This window comes from Botrytis sinoallii (assembly GCF_014898435.1).
Source record: "Botrytis sinoallii strain Bc 23 chromosome Unknown BSIN_014, whole genome shotgun sequence".
In the NCBI taxonomy this organism is placed as follows: domain Eukaryota; kingdom Fungi; phylum Ascomycota; class Leotiomycetes; order Helotiales; family Sclerotiniaceae; genus Botrytis; species Botrytis sinoallii.
Window position 1 is genome coordinate 973,128 of NW_024066041.1, and position 15,927 is coordinate 989,054.

At 40.7% G+C, this 15,927-nt stretch overlaps 4 protein-coding genes across 4 annotated transcripts; 2 read left to right on the forward strand and 2 right to left on the reverse strand.

The window, feature by feature from the left end:
• Positions 1–1,696: 1,696 nt before the first annotated feature.
• EAF02_007964 (uncharacterized protein) lies at positions 1,697–2,525 on the forward strand (the record flags this gene model as incomplete). Its single annotated transcript, XM_038904012.1, has 4 exons — positions 1,697–1,748; positions 1,825–2,190; positions 2,249–2,410; positions 2,488–2,525. 4 exons carry the CDS (start codon positions 1,697–1,699, stop codon positions 2,523–2,525), a joined length of 618 nt encoding a protein of 205 aa, XP_038756293.1.
• A 2,746-nt stretch (positions 2,526–5,271) lies between these two features.
• On the reverse strand, positions 5,272–5,781 carry EAF02_007965 (uncharacterized protein; the record flags this gene model as incomplete). The annotated part of the gene is made up of 1 exon (XM_038904013.1): positions 5,272–5,781. The coding sequence occupies one exon, from the start codon at positions 5,779–5,781 to the stop codon at positions 5,272–5,274; it is 510 nt and encodes a 169-aa protein (XP_038756294.1).
• An 835-nt stretch (positions 5,782–6,616) lies between these two features.
• On the reverse strand, positions 6,617–7,697 carry EAF02_007966 (uncharacterized protein; the record flags this gene model as incomplete). The annotated part of the gene is made up of 2 exons (XM_038904014.1): positions 6,617–7,484; positions 7,588–7,697. 2 exons carry the CDS (start codon positions 7,695–7,697, stop codon positions 6,617–6,619), a joined length of 978 nt encoding a protein of 325 aa, XP_038756295.1.
• Positions 7,698–10,749: 3,052 nt separating this feature from the next.
• On the forward strand, positions 10,750–14,474 carry EAF02_007967 (uncharacterized protein). The gene is made up of 2 exons (XM_038904015.1): positions 10,750–13,355; positions 13,433–14,474. Exons 1-2 carry the CDS (start codon positions 11,699–11,701, stop codon positions 14,005–14,007), a joined length of 2,232 nt encoding a protein of 743 aa, XP_038756296.1. The 5' UTR covers positions 10,750–11,698; the 3' UTR covers positions 14,008–14,474.
• The last annotated feature ends 1,453 nt before the right edge of the window (positions 14,475–15,927 follow it).

Here is a 15,927-nt window from a genome sequence, read left to right on the forward strand (position 1 = left end):
CTCACTAACTCAATCTGCTAATATATATTAATAATATAATTGTTTTCTCAATCTCAAAAGATTAATTTAATTAGTTTTCTATAATACTCTTATTACATTTCAATATTAAAAATCTGAAAAGATTAATAAGATTCTAGATATTAGAATTGTAAGAAATCGAGTAAATAAATCTTTTATATTAAATTAAGAAAAATATCTAGAAATTATGCTCACAAAATTCGGAATTTTATATACTCAGTATTATGCTAAGAAAATACCTGCTACTGATTACTCATATTTACAACCTACTATAAAAGACAACGAACTAATTAATATTATTGAATACCAATAAACTATAAATAATCTCATTTATCTAATAATATATACAAGATTAAATATCTCCTTTATGTTAGATCAACTATCATAATATATAGCAAAGTCAGCGAAATGTTATAGAATAAAAGTAAAAAACTTAATACAATATCTGAGAGCTATAATCACTTAGAAACTTAAATACGGGTTCAAGGGAGTATAATATCAAATTACAAAGGAATACAATCTATCAATAGATATTATAAAAGTCTTCACTAATACAAACTAGATAAGTGATCAATATGATTAGAAAAGTATTTCTGGAGGAGTTGCTATATTTTATAGCAAACCAATATCGTAGACTAATAAGAAGCAGAATTTAGTAGCGACATCAAATACTGAGTCCGAATACATATCAATAGCGATGTTTATCAAACAAGAAAGATGATTAATTCAAATACTCAAAGATCTTGAAAAGACTGAATATATATCTGTATACAAAGATATTATTCAATTGTTAGATAATAACCAAAAAGCAATTGCTTTAACTAAAAACCCATATTTATATAAATAATCAAAGTATATCGATATATACTATTACTTTATCAGGGATCTTATTGAAAAAGAAAAAGTAATAACTAGTTATATCAATACATCAAATATAATAATAGATAGGATAACTAAACCCTTAGCGAGAGTAGTATTCGAAAGGTTCAAAAACATACTGGAATTGAGATAGTAGAGGTGCGGAAGATTAGAGAGATTAAAGGTGGTAACTCCTATAAGGGAGTGTTAAAAGGAATAAAAGTTACCAATACTAAGCATATATAGTGATTAGTAATACAGCTACCTAAACAGGCTAGATTAGACGAACCATAGACAGGCATATTGATCTCCTCATATAATACTACAGGGAGATCAATATGCTTACACGCGTAACTATATAGTCAATATAGAGGCCTCTTCCACCCAATCTTCTAATAAAAATCTATAATATGTAATTTCTTAAACTCATTGAAAATTCTATCTAGAACAACAAATATTTTAATTGTAATTTAGAATAGAAAATCAATTTTCATATTAATTAAAACTTATAGTATAATATAATATCATTGAAAAGTATTTAAAATACTTTTCAAGATAATAGAGATAGGTTTTATGAAATTTGTTAGAATAGAAATTATCCTTTTAGCTTTTTCTATAAATAATTTTATAGAATAATAATAATCATTACTAATAGAGTTTTTTCATGAAACTTTTCGAGTATAAGTATCTGATCTTTTCCTCTCTCTTTTCTTTTCTTTTTCTTTTCTTATTTATTCATAAAATCCAGTCTTCGAATACATATATATATTTCTTTATCTCAATAATAAAAATCATAACTTACTACTTGTTTTATACGAACATGTCGACTCCTGATATATTATTTTCTTCTCTAGAAACAAATACAACTCGAGGTAATAATTACTATTGTCTTCTCGACTCGTATCGTGATTTTACCAACGTTAATTTCAGCTTCTGTTACTACTATAGCATATCGACAACATCTGATTAATCATATCACGAAAACACCCATATCTTCACTTGGACGTCTTCATCTCCGCCTTAATCTACTTGACCTCGAAAAGTTCAAACTGAAAAATTATCATCATGATGTGATGAACAAACCTTTACCTGCCGGAACTACAATGACAGATGTGATGAAGAGGAATGCTCTGTTCGTTAAACATGTCAAATTTCTCGATAATCAACAGACGATGGTTCGAAAACAACTACTCAATGCAATCCGCAAAATTCAGATTCAGGAATCAATTATTCGTACCGCTCCTGCTGAGATCAGATCTAAGCTCTTGAATGGCCAAAAGTTGTTTGGTCAACTTCAAGCTGAGATAGCGTGTGGTCAAACTGTCGCGATAAATACTCAACGCATACATCATTTACATCTTTCCCTTCAAAGATTATACCGACAAGCTGTTGACTCGCAGCGTCAACAGTCAACGTCAAGAAGCTAGACGATCAAATGCTCCTAGTCCTTCTACAGTTTCATTGAAACTCCTCCTCCTCCATATTCAGCCAATTAATAATTGGTTGTCCCGGTCTATCGAAGACGTTCTGTGCTGTAAGTTACTATCGCTAATTTGCGACCGTAAATTCATGGGATACAGTCAGTACTAATCTTTGCTAGGCATATAATAGGCCAGAAGACTAAACGTCTCAAACTCTCTTTAAATTGATTGAAATGATTATATACCATCTGGTCTCTCAGTCATGTTGAATGTTTGGAGGATATACATTATGTTAATTCGAGATTCAACATTACGAGGATTTTTTCTTGGGTCTTTTGTTTGGATGTAGCATTCATCGATCCCTATTACTTCTCACTTCTCGAGCATTCTCTTCTAGCGTTAATCAACTTGAGGATTTGAAATGATTGGATTGTATTTGGTTTTGCTCTTTTTACCTATTTCGAGTTTAATTAGATCTGACTTGTATATTCGAGTACTTCAACACTATCATTAATAAACAAGTCTGATATCTCTACACGTATCATCTCTAAGTTAATTCAAAAAAAAAGTTTATCCTCATCATACTACCTTCTTATATAAATCTATAACTCAAATCATTCTATAATTTAGTTACATTTAACTTATTCAAATCAAAACTATACACTCCTTCATCGTCGCTTACTTACAACTCTTTTTACAATCTCAGAATAACCTTCCTATATTCTCATCAAGAATCCCAGTTCTAGAGACTTTTTACCGAAGCACAACGTCATGATTTCCTATCTACTCTAAGAATCAAAGTGTCGAAGCGTCTTTAACAATAGACTATCTCCCATCTAGATAGTCGAATGTAGTATACATCAGACATCAGTTCTATATCAATACAATTTCCCAATCTTCTACATTTCTAATAATCTTTCAATCTGCAAAATCCTCCTCTTTCTATTTCATCCTTACTTTCTTCTCATTCTCTTTAAAACTCGATACTTTTTATTCTCTTAATTGTATTCTTACTCTGAATCTCACTCTATCTAGGTATCGATCAATCCAAAATAGATAAACATAAATACACACCTCACTACCTAGAAAGTAAGAGAAAATACAACTAGATACCTATTCTCTTACTTACGTTCATCCCATCTCATCTCATCCCTCTATCATCACATCACATCTCATCTCATTCCTCCATTTCTCCATCATCCCATCTCATATTATCCCTTCATCTTTACATCCCATCTCAACCTCTCCCATCCCATTCACTCCCTATAAAACAAATCGATTTCACAAATCAATCATTAATACCTAGATACTTCACTTATCTACTTCCTCATATTCATATACCCCGGCCAGTCAGATAACCTTGAATAAATAGTTGTTATACAATCTATTCTATTCCCTATTCCATTCCCAATTACACCTTCTCGAGTTGGTCAATTATCGAGTTAGCCAATTATCGAATTATACAAATCTATCTGTACACAGATATAGATACATAGATACTTGAGTACAAAAATCCCGTAGTGTTACGATAATGTCAGCTTATTACCTAGTAAGATACATGGAATTATACACATCGTGATGCACAATTCATGATTCAGGATTCAGAATTTACGATTTATATAGGTACACCAGGATGTTGTGGATAGTAAGTACACAGCACGACAGACAAAAGCATCACATCATATCACATCACACACCATCACACCACACCCACAAAATTCACCACAATGGAAACCCATCTAGTCCCCTCCCTCCCCCCATCCCCAAACCAAAATCCATCTACACAACCGCCACCCCCAAAAAACACCCCCAAAACCCCCGCATACGCTCCCAAAACCAGCATGACATCTTTCAATCCCCACTCCTCTCCCCAAATCCCCCCTCTCCCATCTCCATCTCTCTCCCCTTCAATCCCTTCCCATCCAATTTTTTGCTCTCCTCCTCCATGGATAATCCACACGAGTATGATCCCCATGATCGCAACGCTGACCCCGATGATTCCCGCACCGCCGGTTTTGGACATGCCGCCGGGCCAGAGAATGAGGATGCTGATGGGGGTTAGGATACTGCTTCCGCCTGTAGGGAGAAGGTAGTTAGTAGAGATTTAGTGATGGTGTTTTGATTTGGTAGAAAGTAGATTTTAGATGTTAGATTGTAGAATATCGATGCAACACCCCCCCCCCCCCCCCCTCCCAAAAAGAAGAAAACTCACCCACAACTCCCCCACAAATCTCCCCATCCCCCTCCCCTCCCCTCCTCTCCATCCCCTCCTCCTCGCCTCTCTCCTCACACCCCCCCAAACCCCATTACTCACACTCCAATCCGTCTGATACGCGACCAGCTTCCTCTCCAACTCATTGACCAACCCCACTTCGCGCGGATGATTCCACGCGCGCGCACATTCGAGAATCGCGAGTTGTTTGCCGTAGAGATGGAAACGGGGCGGAAGAGATGATTTGGGGAGATCGAGGAGGGGGATTGGAGAGCTGAGCCAGTAGGTGTAGTTGCGGATTGAGCGGGCTGGGAGGGAGGAGAGGAGATTAGTGGGATGGAGATTACGGGTGGGTGAGAGTGTGAGAGTGTGAGGGAGACGTACTGTATTTTTCGAGATCTTCTTGGATTTGGTCCCAGCGGGCGGGAATACGTACTTTGATTTTTTCGTTAGCTTGTGGTTCAAACTTCCAGCTTCAAACTCCAAACTTCATCAAAAAAGAAAATCCAAAGTGAAATAAGCAACACAAAGCCAACCTACAATCCTCATACTTCTCATTCCGACTCAACAAAATCCAATTATGCATATGCAATTTCGCCGTCGCGTGCAAAATATCCTCCAAATACATTGTTCGCAGCATTGCTCTATGTTCACCCATTGGGTATCTATTTTCTTATTAGTATCTCCTTCTCACATCTCCTTTCCACATCTCATCTCATCCCATCACACCTCATCTTCCACCCCAAAGAAAGGAAGCAAAACTCACACATCCGGTAAATCCTCCGGCCTGGGATCATATTTCTCTAAAAACTCCCCCAAATCCCTCGGCGCGACTTCCTCTTTCCTCTCCCTCTCCCTCTCCATCCTCATCGGTCCCGTAAATCCACCTTCTCTCACCCCCTCACTTGCCCCTCTCCTCTGCATCACCGGTTTCTTTCCCTCTCCCTCTCCCTCTCCATCCTCCTCCTTCCCCCCACTCCCCACCCCCTCCAATCCCATTTCCCTCTGCACACCCAACGCATTCCTCAGCGCCTCTCGAAAAACCCGCATTCGATAATGCACCTCCTTCTCTTCATCTCCCACCAACACATCATACTCACAACTACACCCCGCACTCCCATCTCTATTCCGCCGAAACTGATGTTCAGCAACCTTCTGCTTGAGATTTTTCTTGAGTCGGGAGTGTGGAGAGAGGGGAGGAGGCGGTATAGCTGTAGGTACAGAAGTAGGAGAAATGTGAAGAGACCGATCCCGATCATTCGGATCACTCATACTAAACCCTCTTCTTCCACTCTGAGGAATCCCTCTTCCGACTCCGACTCCTGTTCCTCTCGCAGGAAGAACACCCAGATATTCATGCAGACGAGAAAGTTGCTCCTGATCCAAATGACCCAGATTCAGATCCCGATCCCGATCCCGATCCAAATATATCTTTTCCCCTCCTCGCGAATTCCCAGATGTGCAGCGCTCGCACCATTAGTATTCGCAGAAACATTCCCATTCCCCGGACCCGAAAGCGCACTCCACGATCGCTCACTAAAAGTGACGCTCTTGGGACTCGGACTCGGAGGCGGTCGGAAAATCGTATCGTGTCTGTAGGATGCCGAGGGGATGCTGAAGGGTGAGTGTTGCGATTGGGGAGAGAAGAGGGGAGAGGGGTTAGGGGGGATGTGGGAGCGTCCGCGATGGTCGCCGGTGAAACCTTTTTTGTAAATGCCGCGACTTTGGCCGCCTTCGAGATCGGGGGACCGCGAGAAGAAGGAGCGCATGCTGGTGGAGGGTCTGGGGGACGGGGGAGAAGTATTTTTGTAGGGATGATGGTGGTGATGATGTTTTGTATTAGGGGGATGGATTTGAAGAATATAACTGAAGAATGAGATAGAGAGATGAAACGATGTATACATGTTCTGAAAAAAGAAACAATTTGGTTGCACTTTCCCAAATTGCATAGCGCCAACTAGTTGTACACCATCTATTATTATTTCTATGTCTAGATATAGTCTATCTTTTCTGAAGTCTAAAATCTTCGCCTCTCTAGTTGTATCTATACGTCTATGACTGCAAAAAAAAAACAGACTTCTAATATTGCACACACACAACCAAACCCCTACAACTTCGACTTGAATTTCTTATTCTCCTCTTGCAATGGTGCCGCCTCGCTAACATCCACTTTCTTATCATCTGTGTTCTTCGCTGGACTACCAGGAGTATCCTTCTTCTTTGGTGCAGAATGATATCCACCCTTTTCATTATCCAAGTTTGTGATATTACCCTCGCTGTCTCTTTGAATACCCAACTCAATCAACTTTGCAAAGACTTTACTGAAATCTTCAAAGAACTTTTCCTTGTCATCTGCATATTTTCCTACCCATTTCTTGAACTCCTTATCTTGTGTCAGAGCCAAATCCGTTGGAAGCATCATCAATTCCGTCTCGGTATCCTCATCGTAGTTGACGAATTGTTCGATCCCATTTGCCAACTTCTTTTTGCGCCATTGAAGAGAAAGCAAAAGTCTGTAATATTGATTCGAGAATCTCGTAGGATTATTAACCCAGGCTCCCTCGAAACCAGATCGATCGCTATGGCATCGTCCCAGATTATGAGCTCCACTCAACGCCACGATTTCCTGATCATTAAATCCCATGCGGTAGAAAATCCATCGAAGATGATCGGATCCTTGTGCTGCATCTGGTAGACGTCCTCGCGGGGGCAATTTCGAATCATCGACATAATCTGTTCGTCCACCTTGCCATGGGATATCTGGTCCACCCATTTCTTTGATCGCCACTACTCCTGCTAATGTCCAGAGATCTGCATATGTTATCCAGGGATGCTTGGCTTTGACTGGTTCGAGGAAGACTCTCGCGTGTTGTAGACCAGCGTTTGCTGGATCTCCTCCTTCACTCTCGTATCGCATACCAGCTCCATTGGATCCACCCGTATCTGTTTCAGAATCGTATGTTCCAGCCGAATGCCTAGATGATATTAGTTTGTGAATGAGAAGGAATCGTTTGCGCCAAAGTGGATTGCATTAATTGCGCATAGTCTGGAGAAGACATGGAATGAAAGATCACATACCATGCTAAGCGCACAAGAACTGGTCCAGCACTGCCATCATCATATTCCGGTTGGTGTAAAAGGCCAACAATATCCTTTCGGACGGCGGCAAAGTCCCCTTTCTTACTCATTGTAACTGCTGTATCTTTGGACAGCTCCTGAAATGGAATATATATGAAATTTCGAAACTGAATGAACAAAAAGAAATCTAGAGTAATTGCCACCGACAATATAAATGAAGCAAAAAGTCAAGTAAAGGGGAAACACGGGGAAAAGTCAGGGAGAAGACTTCAAATCAAAGAGACGCCATACCGAGGCTCGCGGCAATACCTACCTAGAATCCCCCATTCATATGCTAATTCCTTTACCGCGCGATTGTCTTGTGAAAAACCGGGGCAGAATGATACAAAGATTGTGGGTCAAGTCGATGAATCATGGAGTTTTAATCACAGTGATAAGGGAGTGATGTTAAATTTCATTTTCGTGATACGCCAATTCTTTTTTACCGAGGTCGGAGTAAATAAATTTTGAGACGAGGATATGATTTCTGGGGGTGTGAGTTTAGCTTCGTCTGTGTGCTTGCTCTTTTACTAGATAATGCATGAGGGGTGTGGTTAGCCGGAGAGAAATTGAGAGCAATCGGATGGCGAGAACGAGAGTAAGATTTCTTTCCGAGATGATTGTTGAAATCGAGTATAAAATAAGTTTTTGAGATCAAATTGTCAGTCAGTCAGCTAGTTGGCTGATGACATTTAGAGAGTAACTTTGAGGGATGAGGCTATTCGAATGTCAAATAGATGGATGTAGACAGCAAACAGAATTCCTCATTCGTTCAACTTTTGGCTTACCTAGGTATTGTCACTGTCATGTCAGCTTGTGAATCTTTTCTCAAATATACCTACTGAGATGGATCTTGTAACAAGATTACGGACATCCGATGCTTCGATCAATTGTTTGCTTCTGCGGAGCTGATGCATACAATGATATGAACGTATTTGAGTCCCAACCTATAGCACAATCGCATCCGGAATCTACATTATCATTCGATGAGAGTAAACAGAGAAGAGCCATCTCATATACGTAATATTGAGGCATTACCCACAAAGACCAATTCACATGACCTGTTCCCATGCAACATATGAAACACATCTTTCTGGATTCTACAACGCACAGGAGTGTGTTTTGTGTCGTACAAACAAGCATCAAATAGTGGTTTGGTTGCGGGTAAAACGTATCCTTGTTGATGACATCCAAGGTACGCATCCAATTGGAGATGTTGCTCGCAAACGTGGGATATTGTATTGTTGTTATTATTTCTTCAAGTGTATGTACCGGTACCTAATGCTCTCTTGATGGTGAGAATGAGGATGGATGGTCAGCCGGCGGATTGGAATTCTTGTCTTGAATCCCTCGAGAACATCAACATCAATTTCAATTGAGCGTTTATCTCTTCTTGGCGCCGCGTGGGAGCATGGGGTGGATTGAATATCAAAATGATTTTTGATATGGTGGGGCAAGTCGATTGGGTGGGCTGGAGATCCAGGTACAATATTAAAAGAAGGGAGGGGTCAGCTGAAAATTCATTTCCAGAACTCAGAGACTCGCGACTTGAATAGATAATGGATTGAAACCCGAGTACAACTTGTACACGGAGAGAATGAGAATGGATATTGAAGGACCTGCTTTGGTACCATATCATAGTATATCTGTTGATGATATCATATTTGTAGGATAGACAAAACTCCGTACATGTCATGTTCGTGTAAGACAATTTGCTTAACCGGATTCGATGAAGGGGGTGAGGGTCATTAAAATGTATGGTGACGCCAAAATCCACTTTCTGCATATAACAAGACTAGACTTCTCCATAACATTGCAGCAAAAATGTCAAAAAGTTGACTTATTTCCAATCACACACAGGCTGAACCCAAAAAATGAAGCACATGAGGGAGTGAGTTCAAGACATCTACCAATTAGTCTTTTGATACCAGTCGGATGGGTAGGAAATTGTTCTCTCTTCCCCATTCTTTTCATCGTTCATCAAGAATTCTGAATCACCTCAATGAATATACATTCTATCCCATCTGAAACTTATATAAACATCGAGGAATGGAAGAAGCGAAGATTAATGAAGACGTCACACTTCAAAGTTTTGTCAGAAAAGAGAAGGAAAAAAAGAGGGGATGGGTATGGGTATAGTATGAATGTGTTATGTATCAAGAGCTATCAGAGAGCGGTTGTAATTAATAATTACCGAAATCGACCTTTCTGGACCAAAAGGAGCTGTTAATTCATTCCCATATCGGCATATCCGAGGTGGCCGGATTACTGCATTCATTCATCAATATCAGTCTGAGTGACAGAAGGAAAGAGGAAAGGCTGAGGGTCGACTCCGTAATATTTCCACGAAGGATAAGCCAGGAAAGAGAAGAAGAGAAAAGAGGATGGTCAGATTCTTATTCTTATCATGAAGAGAAGTTTGGAGTGATTAGGTAGGTAGGTAGTTATCAGTAGTTCGTAGGTAAGAAGATAATGATCCCTTGTTGACCAAGATAGATCCCCTGTTCATTTGATATCAATATCATTTTGCCTATCGTTCCACCCACGTTGGATGTGAAATTGCCCTATCGATTTTTAGGTTTCTAACGTTACTTGAGCTTCAAAGTTAAAGCGTGACCCTTGAAGAGAATCCGGTGGGCAAGGAAAGGAATCCATTGGTCGTGTATCAATTGAACCCGGTTGTTTCATTTGACCCGCGGCGGGAAGACAAGGGAGGGAGGATCAGAGGAGAAGGGAGTTGGGACTGTTGGAGATATACGAGGATTTTGTGTTTGGTTGGAGAAAGGGTTATCTACCTGACTAGCTAGTCGTACCTACATTGTACGGAGGATGTAGGAAAGATATCATTTGGAGGTTGAAAAAGAATCAATCAAGCAAAGAAAGTAGATCGAGAGGTAATTAAAATATCATGGTAGATTATGATTAGCTCTTGGTAGATATGCCTCCTACATGTAGGTCCTTGGATTGAAACTTTATAGATGTGACACGAGCCGTCTAAGGTCTGTCACCCGTGACCTGTGAAATTAGGTCGTCAGGTAGTGAAGTGTGAAATGAGTGAAGTGTGAAATGAGTGAAGTGTGAAATGAGTGAAGCCTGATATTAGTGAAGTGTGAAGTGAAATAAAATGAAATGAGAGAAAAGACCGACCCCAGACCAGAAGCAGAGCCAGAGCCAAAGCCAGAGCCAGAACAAACAATAGTCTGCAAGCAATTTCACCTCAACCCACGAATACGAAAAGCATTTACTCAATTTGCTCAATTCACTCCATTCACCCTTCACTCTTCACTCTTCACTCTTCTCTCTTCACTCTTCACCCTTCACTCTTCTCTCATCTTTCCATCTTCTCTCCATCTCCTCCCTTGATACTCTATATATATATGTAATTGGCTTATTAATAAATATAACAAATCAATCAAATTATACTACTACTACTACTACTACTACTGTACTACTACTACTACTACTACTACTCCTCCTCCTCCTCCTAATATATATTTTCTTCATCACCTTACTTGCTGTCGTCACTAGCTTAATTTCTTCCAACCAACCTTGGAATCCATCGCATCGCATCCCATCACATCCACTTCCACTTCCACTTCCACATCCCTATCTTATCCGTTCATTCATTTATTGTACTCACAACCCCCACTTCACATTATATTTCTCAATCGAAATATCGACAAAGTACATCCATACAATACAACACAATACAATACCACACAATACAACACAAGCACATGCAATCAATCAATTTATCCATACGCCTCGTCTTCTCCTTTGATTCGTCTATCGAGGTGGTATTGGATTATTTGCTTGCTGGTTTGATCGTTTGATTGATGGTCGATGGTTGATTGAGATTTACAAGGTACTTAGTCACACTACAGTATATCAAAATTACGCTCTTCATCAAAACACAATCCCTGAAAAACAGTTATCATAACGTTACTTTGGATTTAATTATCCCTCCCAAAAAACCCTCAACCTCAACCTCCTCTTCCTCTTTCTGTCTGCTAAAAGGACAGAAAAACATTAACTCTCGCTCCAATTATCCCGCATTCTCCCTCCCCCCAACATGTCGAATTCGGAACAAAGAATGCTCGAGAGCCGAATACAAAATGGAAGTCTCGAAGCTGTGTCAGGTCTAACGTCCGACCAAGCTGGGCATAGTACAACCACTTTTATGAACGATGTAAAAGCAACACAAAACTCAAACATTTCTTTACCTTTATCTCTTCAATCAAATCAAATCCCAGCTTTCACGGCCATCTTCAAATCGAATACCATAGCACCTTCGCCCCCTCACAGCAGATCCACTTCAACAAACGAGGCATACACCCCACTCGCGCTTGACACCACTTCTCGTCTTCACCCAAATATAGATTCGTCATATAGCCAAACTCCGAGTCCTCTAAGCGCGGGTCTGCGGATACAAACCGATATCGTTCCAGGTTATACAATAACATCTGCCAGCACAGGAACCGGAGTGACTGAGCGCGACTCTCCCGATACTATTCGCATTCCATCAAGATCCGGTGGGCAGATAGGAATGTCTCTTGCGCGAACTCCAAGTGTGAAGAATGTCCTGGCGAGTAGCATAGGTAGCAACGGTTCGGCGCCAAACTCAGCATTATCCTCACCAATGTTGAACGCAATGGCAGATGTGACCCCTCTACCCTCACCACTCATGTCGGGAGATTCACCGGGACCATGGAAACGATTAAACTCGAGACGAACATCCCGCGAGCAGATGCTACCAATGCATGCGGATTCGGCTCTGATCACATCAAACGGCGAATCAGTTTCCTCTGCGATTGCCAATCAACAAAAGAGAAGAGTATATCATGGGTTAATAACAAATGCTGTCGAATCTGGGTTGACGGATGCTCAAATAAACCGAAAAAAGAATGCAGAAGGACATACCCGGAATAGAAGTATGAGCGAATATGTACCGGAAGCTTCGCAAGTACCAAAACCTCGGAATATCACTGTATCGGGTTCACATGCTCCAATCATGGATGGAGCGGTAGATGGTCCACAATCAGACATGCATCTGCGGAGAGAACCACATTTAGCAGTTCAACGAGGATTGGCTCCCATACCAAGACCACCAACCCCACCATCGAGTCGAACAGGAGGGGAAAGCAGTGATAGTGATTCATCATTGACCACTAACAACATTCCTCGAGCTCTTCGAAAATCGAGATATGAATACTTTGATGCGTATACTAGAAATGATTCTAAACGACGAAGATGGAGAGGTATAAAGGTTTTGGGCCAAGGCACTTTCAGCAAAGTGATTTTGGCTACCAGTCAAGTCCAAGATGCCGAAGGTCGCATAGATGAAGATAATGTGTTCGGGATTGAATCGATTGTTACACCTATGGAGACAAAAGTTGACCGAAAAAAGTTGGTAGCGATTAAGATTTGTGAACATGGTCCGAAAGGAGGGGCATCTGAAGAAAGAGTAGAAATGTCACTTAAACGTGAATTGGAAATCATGAAATCGATACATCATCCTTCATTGGTTCACCTCAAAGCTTGGAGCATAGAAGAGACTAGAGCTATTCTGGTTTTAAGTTATTGTCCCGGTGGAGATCTATTCGAAGTGGCCAGTCAGCATCGAGATATTCTCGTCCCATCGTTACTTAGACGGATGTTTGCAGAGCTGATTGGTGCTGTCCAATATTTACATGATAGGCGTATTGTTCACCGGGATATCAAATTAGAAAGTAAGTTTTTGAAAGTTTCTTTGGTGATTTACTGAAATCCCAATGTCACATACTAACCAAGTCTCCTTTTTGTTCAGATGTCTTGGTCAACCTTCCTCAACATGAACTTGCAAAACCACAAGACTGGACTAAATATCCTTACTCCATCATCACCCTCACCGATCTCGGTCTCTCTCGCCGCGTAGCCGATGACGAAAAACTTACTACCCGTTGTGGATCAGATGATTATGCTGCCCCAGAAGTTATCATGGGTCAACCATATGATGGACGCGCTACTGATGCTTGGTCTCTTGGTGTCTTACTTTATGCATTACTGGAAAGTAGATTGCCATTCGATCCTAATCCAGGAATGCCAGAAGGACACAAACAACGCAGTCGAACAAGTCATCGAATTGCACGAGTTGAATGGAGATGGATTGAATATTTCGGTGAAGAGGGAGATCATGAGAGTGACCCGGATAAATTCAAGGAAAAGGGATTGTTAGGTGCAATGGAGATTACAGAGGGATTGTTGAAGAGAGCAAGGAGTAGATGGACATTGGAGAAAGTTCAGGAAAATGAGTGGGTCAAAGGAGGTGTTGATGTGGAGGGTGGTGTCAAATGGAGAGAAGAAGTCATTCCTGAGGAAGTCAGAGGTAGTGTGGAATTCTAGAGGGGCAAATTGACTGAAAGGTCGGCATGCAACCTCAATTGTCCCTACATACTCTCGATATCGACTTTAGCTTCGATCTCAGTCTACCGATTGGCTATTTGCTCCGTTATTTTCATGATAATCTCTTCTGTTCATGTTCTATTATCAAAACAGCAAAGATCGAGATTTGGCCCTTTTTTCTTCTTCACGTGAGTTTTGCTTGCGCTTGTATTGCGATGTTTTTCATGGAGAACTTGCATGCATGGTTTATAGCTTGGTGTTTATGGATTTTGGTTTGGGGTTTAAAGGGCTGGGCAGACGGAAGTACGAGGGTACGAACGTATATGTTACCATTCGATTCAGTTCCACGGATGTTTTGTTTATATAATAGGGATTTGGGCGGGGTTAGAACGGGATGGGGTTTTGAGGGAGTGATGGATTTGTGTATATTATACGGGATTGGGAATCGGGGTGGATGGGATGATGTTGTGGAGGGTCGGGGTGGGGGGAGAGAGGATCGGATGTATGGAAGGACGGGCGGGACGGCGGGGATTTTATACCCTGTGGGAATTTGGAATTTTAATATTTGTTGCGTGAGGGAAGGGAGAGGGAGAGGATGGAATTAATGGTTGGGATAGGATAGGGTTGTTTTTTTCCTTGCTACTTGAGTGGGATTGATTGTTTCGTAACCGAGAAGTAGATAGGGGGTTGGCGTGGGGGTAGGTGGGGTAGCGAGAAGAAATGCATCATGAGAGGTAGATGCGAGGATGGGGGCTGGATGGTAGAGAAATGCATTAGAAGTTTGTTGAAATCATAAGCTAGAGGATGGTGAGAAACATCGATGTGTTATATTGAATTGCGCTTAATCAAAGTGAAAAACAAAATTGGTGATTCGAAAGGTTTGTAAATTTTGTGAATGGGGAGTAGCGATGAGGGAGACAGGGGTAAATAAGGAGTGAGTTGGGGGTTAAATGTAGGTAGAATATTAATTAATTATCTTCATGAGATGAGTGAAGAAAGTATTTTAGGTGGATAGATAGTATGTAAGTAAATAGATGGATGAATAGATGGATAAATGGGTTTATTAATTTCTGTATTTGATTAATTGATTATATATGTATGTATGTATGTATGTATGTATGTATGTATGTATGTATGTATGTATGTATGTATGTATGTATGATTGTATGTATGATTGTATGTATATATATATAGAAGATTTTGTTAATAGGAATAGGTGAGGGAGGGTTACTTGAGGGTTATCGAGGGTTCTTGAGTAGGAATGGAATTGAGGGGGTAGAGGTTAAGTTTTAGTTTTGGAGTGGGTAGGGTAGGGTAAGGTATTGTGTTGTATTGTGTTGTTGGATTGTTGGATTAGAAGAGTTTGGGATGTAAGTCATTTATAATATACATAGGTTAGGTAAGGAATGGGGTTGTGCTGGATGAAAGGAATTGGGATATTGAAATATTTGAGAGAGGGTATTTGAGAGAGGAGATGGGAGGGAGGGAATTTGATGGGATGTTGGGATGTGGGATGTTGAAATGTTGAAATGGTTTGGGAGTTTGAATTTCTTTTGGGGATTTGGATATTGGAGTCATGAATTCTTGGATTGGGGATTGTTGGTTTGGGATTTGGAGGATTGTAGTTTGGAGGATTGTAGTTTGGCGGATTGTCGTTGGCGGATTGTAGTTTGGAGGGCTTGTCAGTTTGGCGGATTGTAGTTGGAGGATTGTAGTTTGGAGGATTGTTAGTTTGGAGGATTGAATATTCTACGCTGGTAGAGGGGTGTAGAAGGTGGTAAGGTGGTGCAGGGTGGAGAGAAGGCAGAGAGAAGGTAGAAAGGGATCGAAAGAAAACTTGAGAAGAGAGTAGGTAGTATGGATGGGATCGAGGATCGAGGGGTGGGGAAGTGGGTGGTGAAAGGAGGGAGAGGGAAGTGA

What these genes read in the sequence shown, in the direction of transcription:
- EAF02_007967 (XM_038904015.1), top strand. Translation starts at nt 11,699, where the DNA reads ATGTCGAATTCGGAACAAAGAATGCTCGAGAGCCGAATACAAAATGGA. An exon ending in CCGGGATATCAAATTAGAAA is followed by an intron (nt 13,356 to 13,432) that starts GTAAGTTTTTGA and finishes CTTTTTGTTCAG; the next exon opens with ATGTCTTGGTCAACCTTCCT.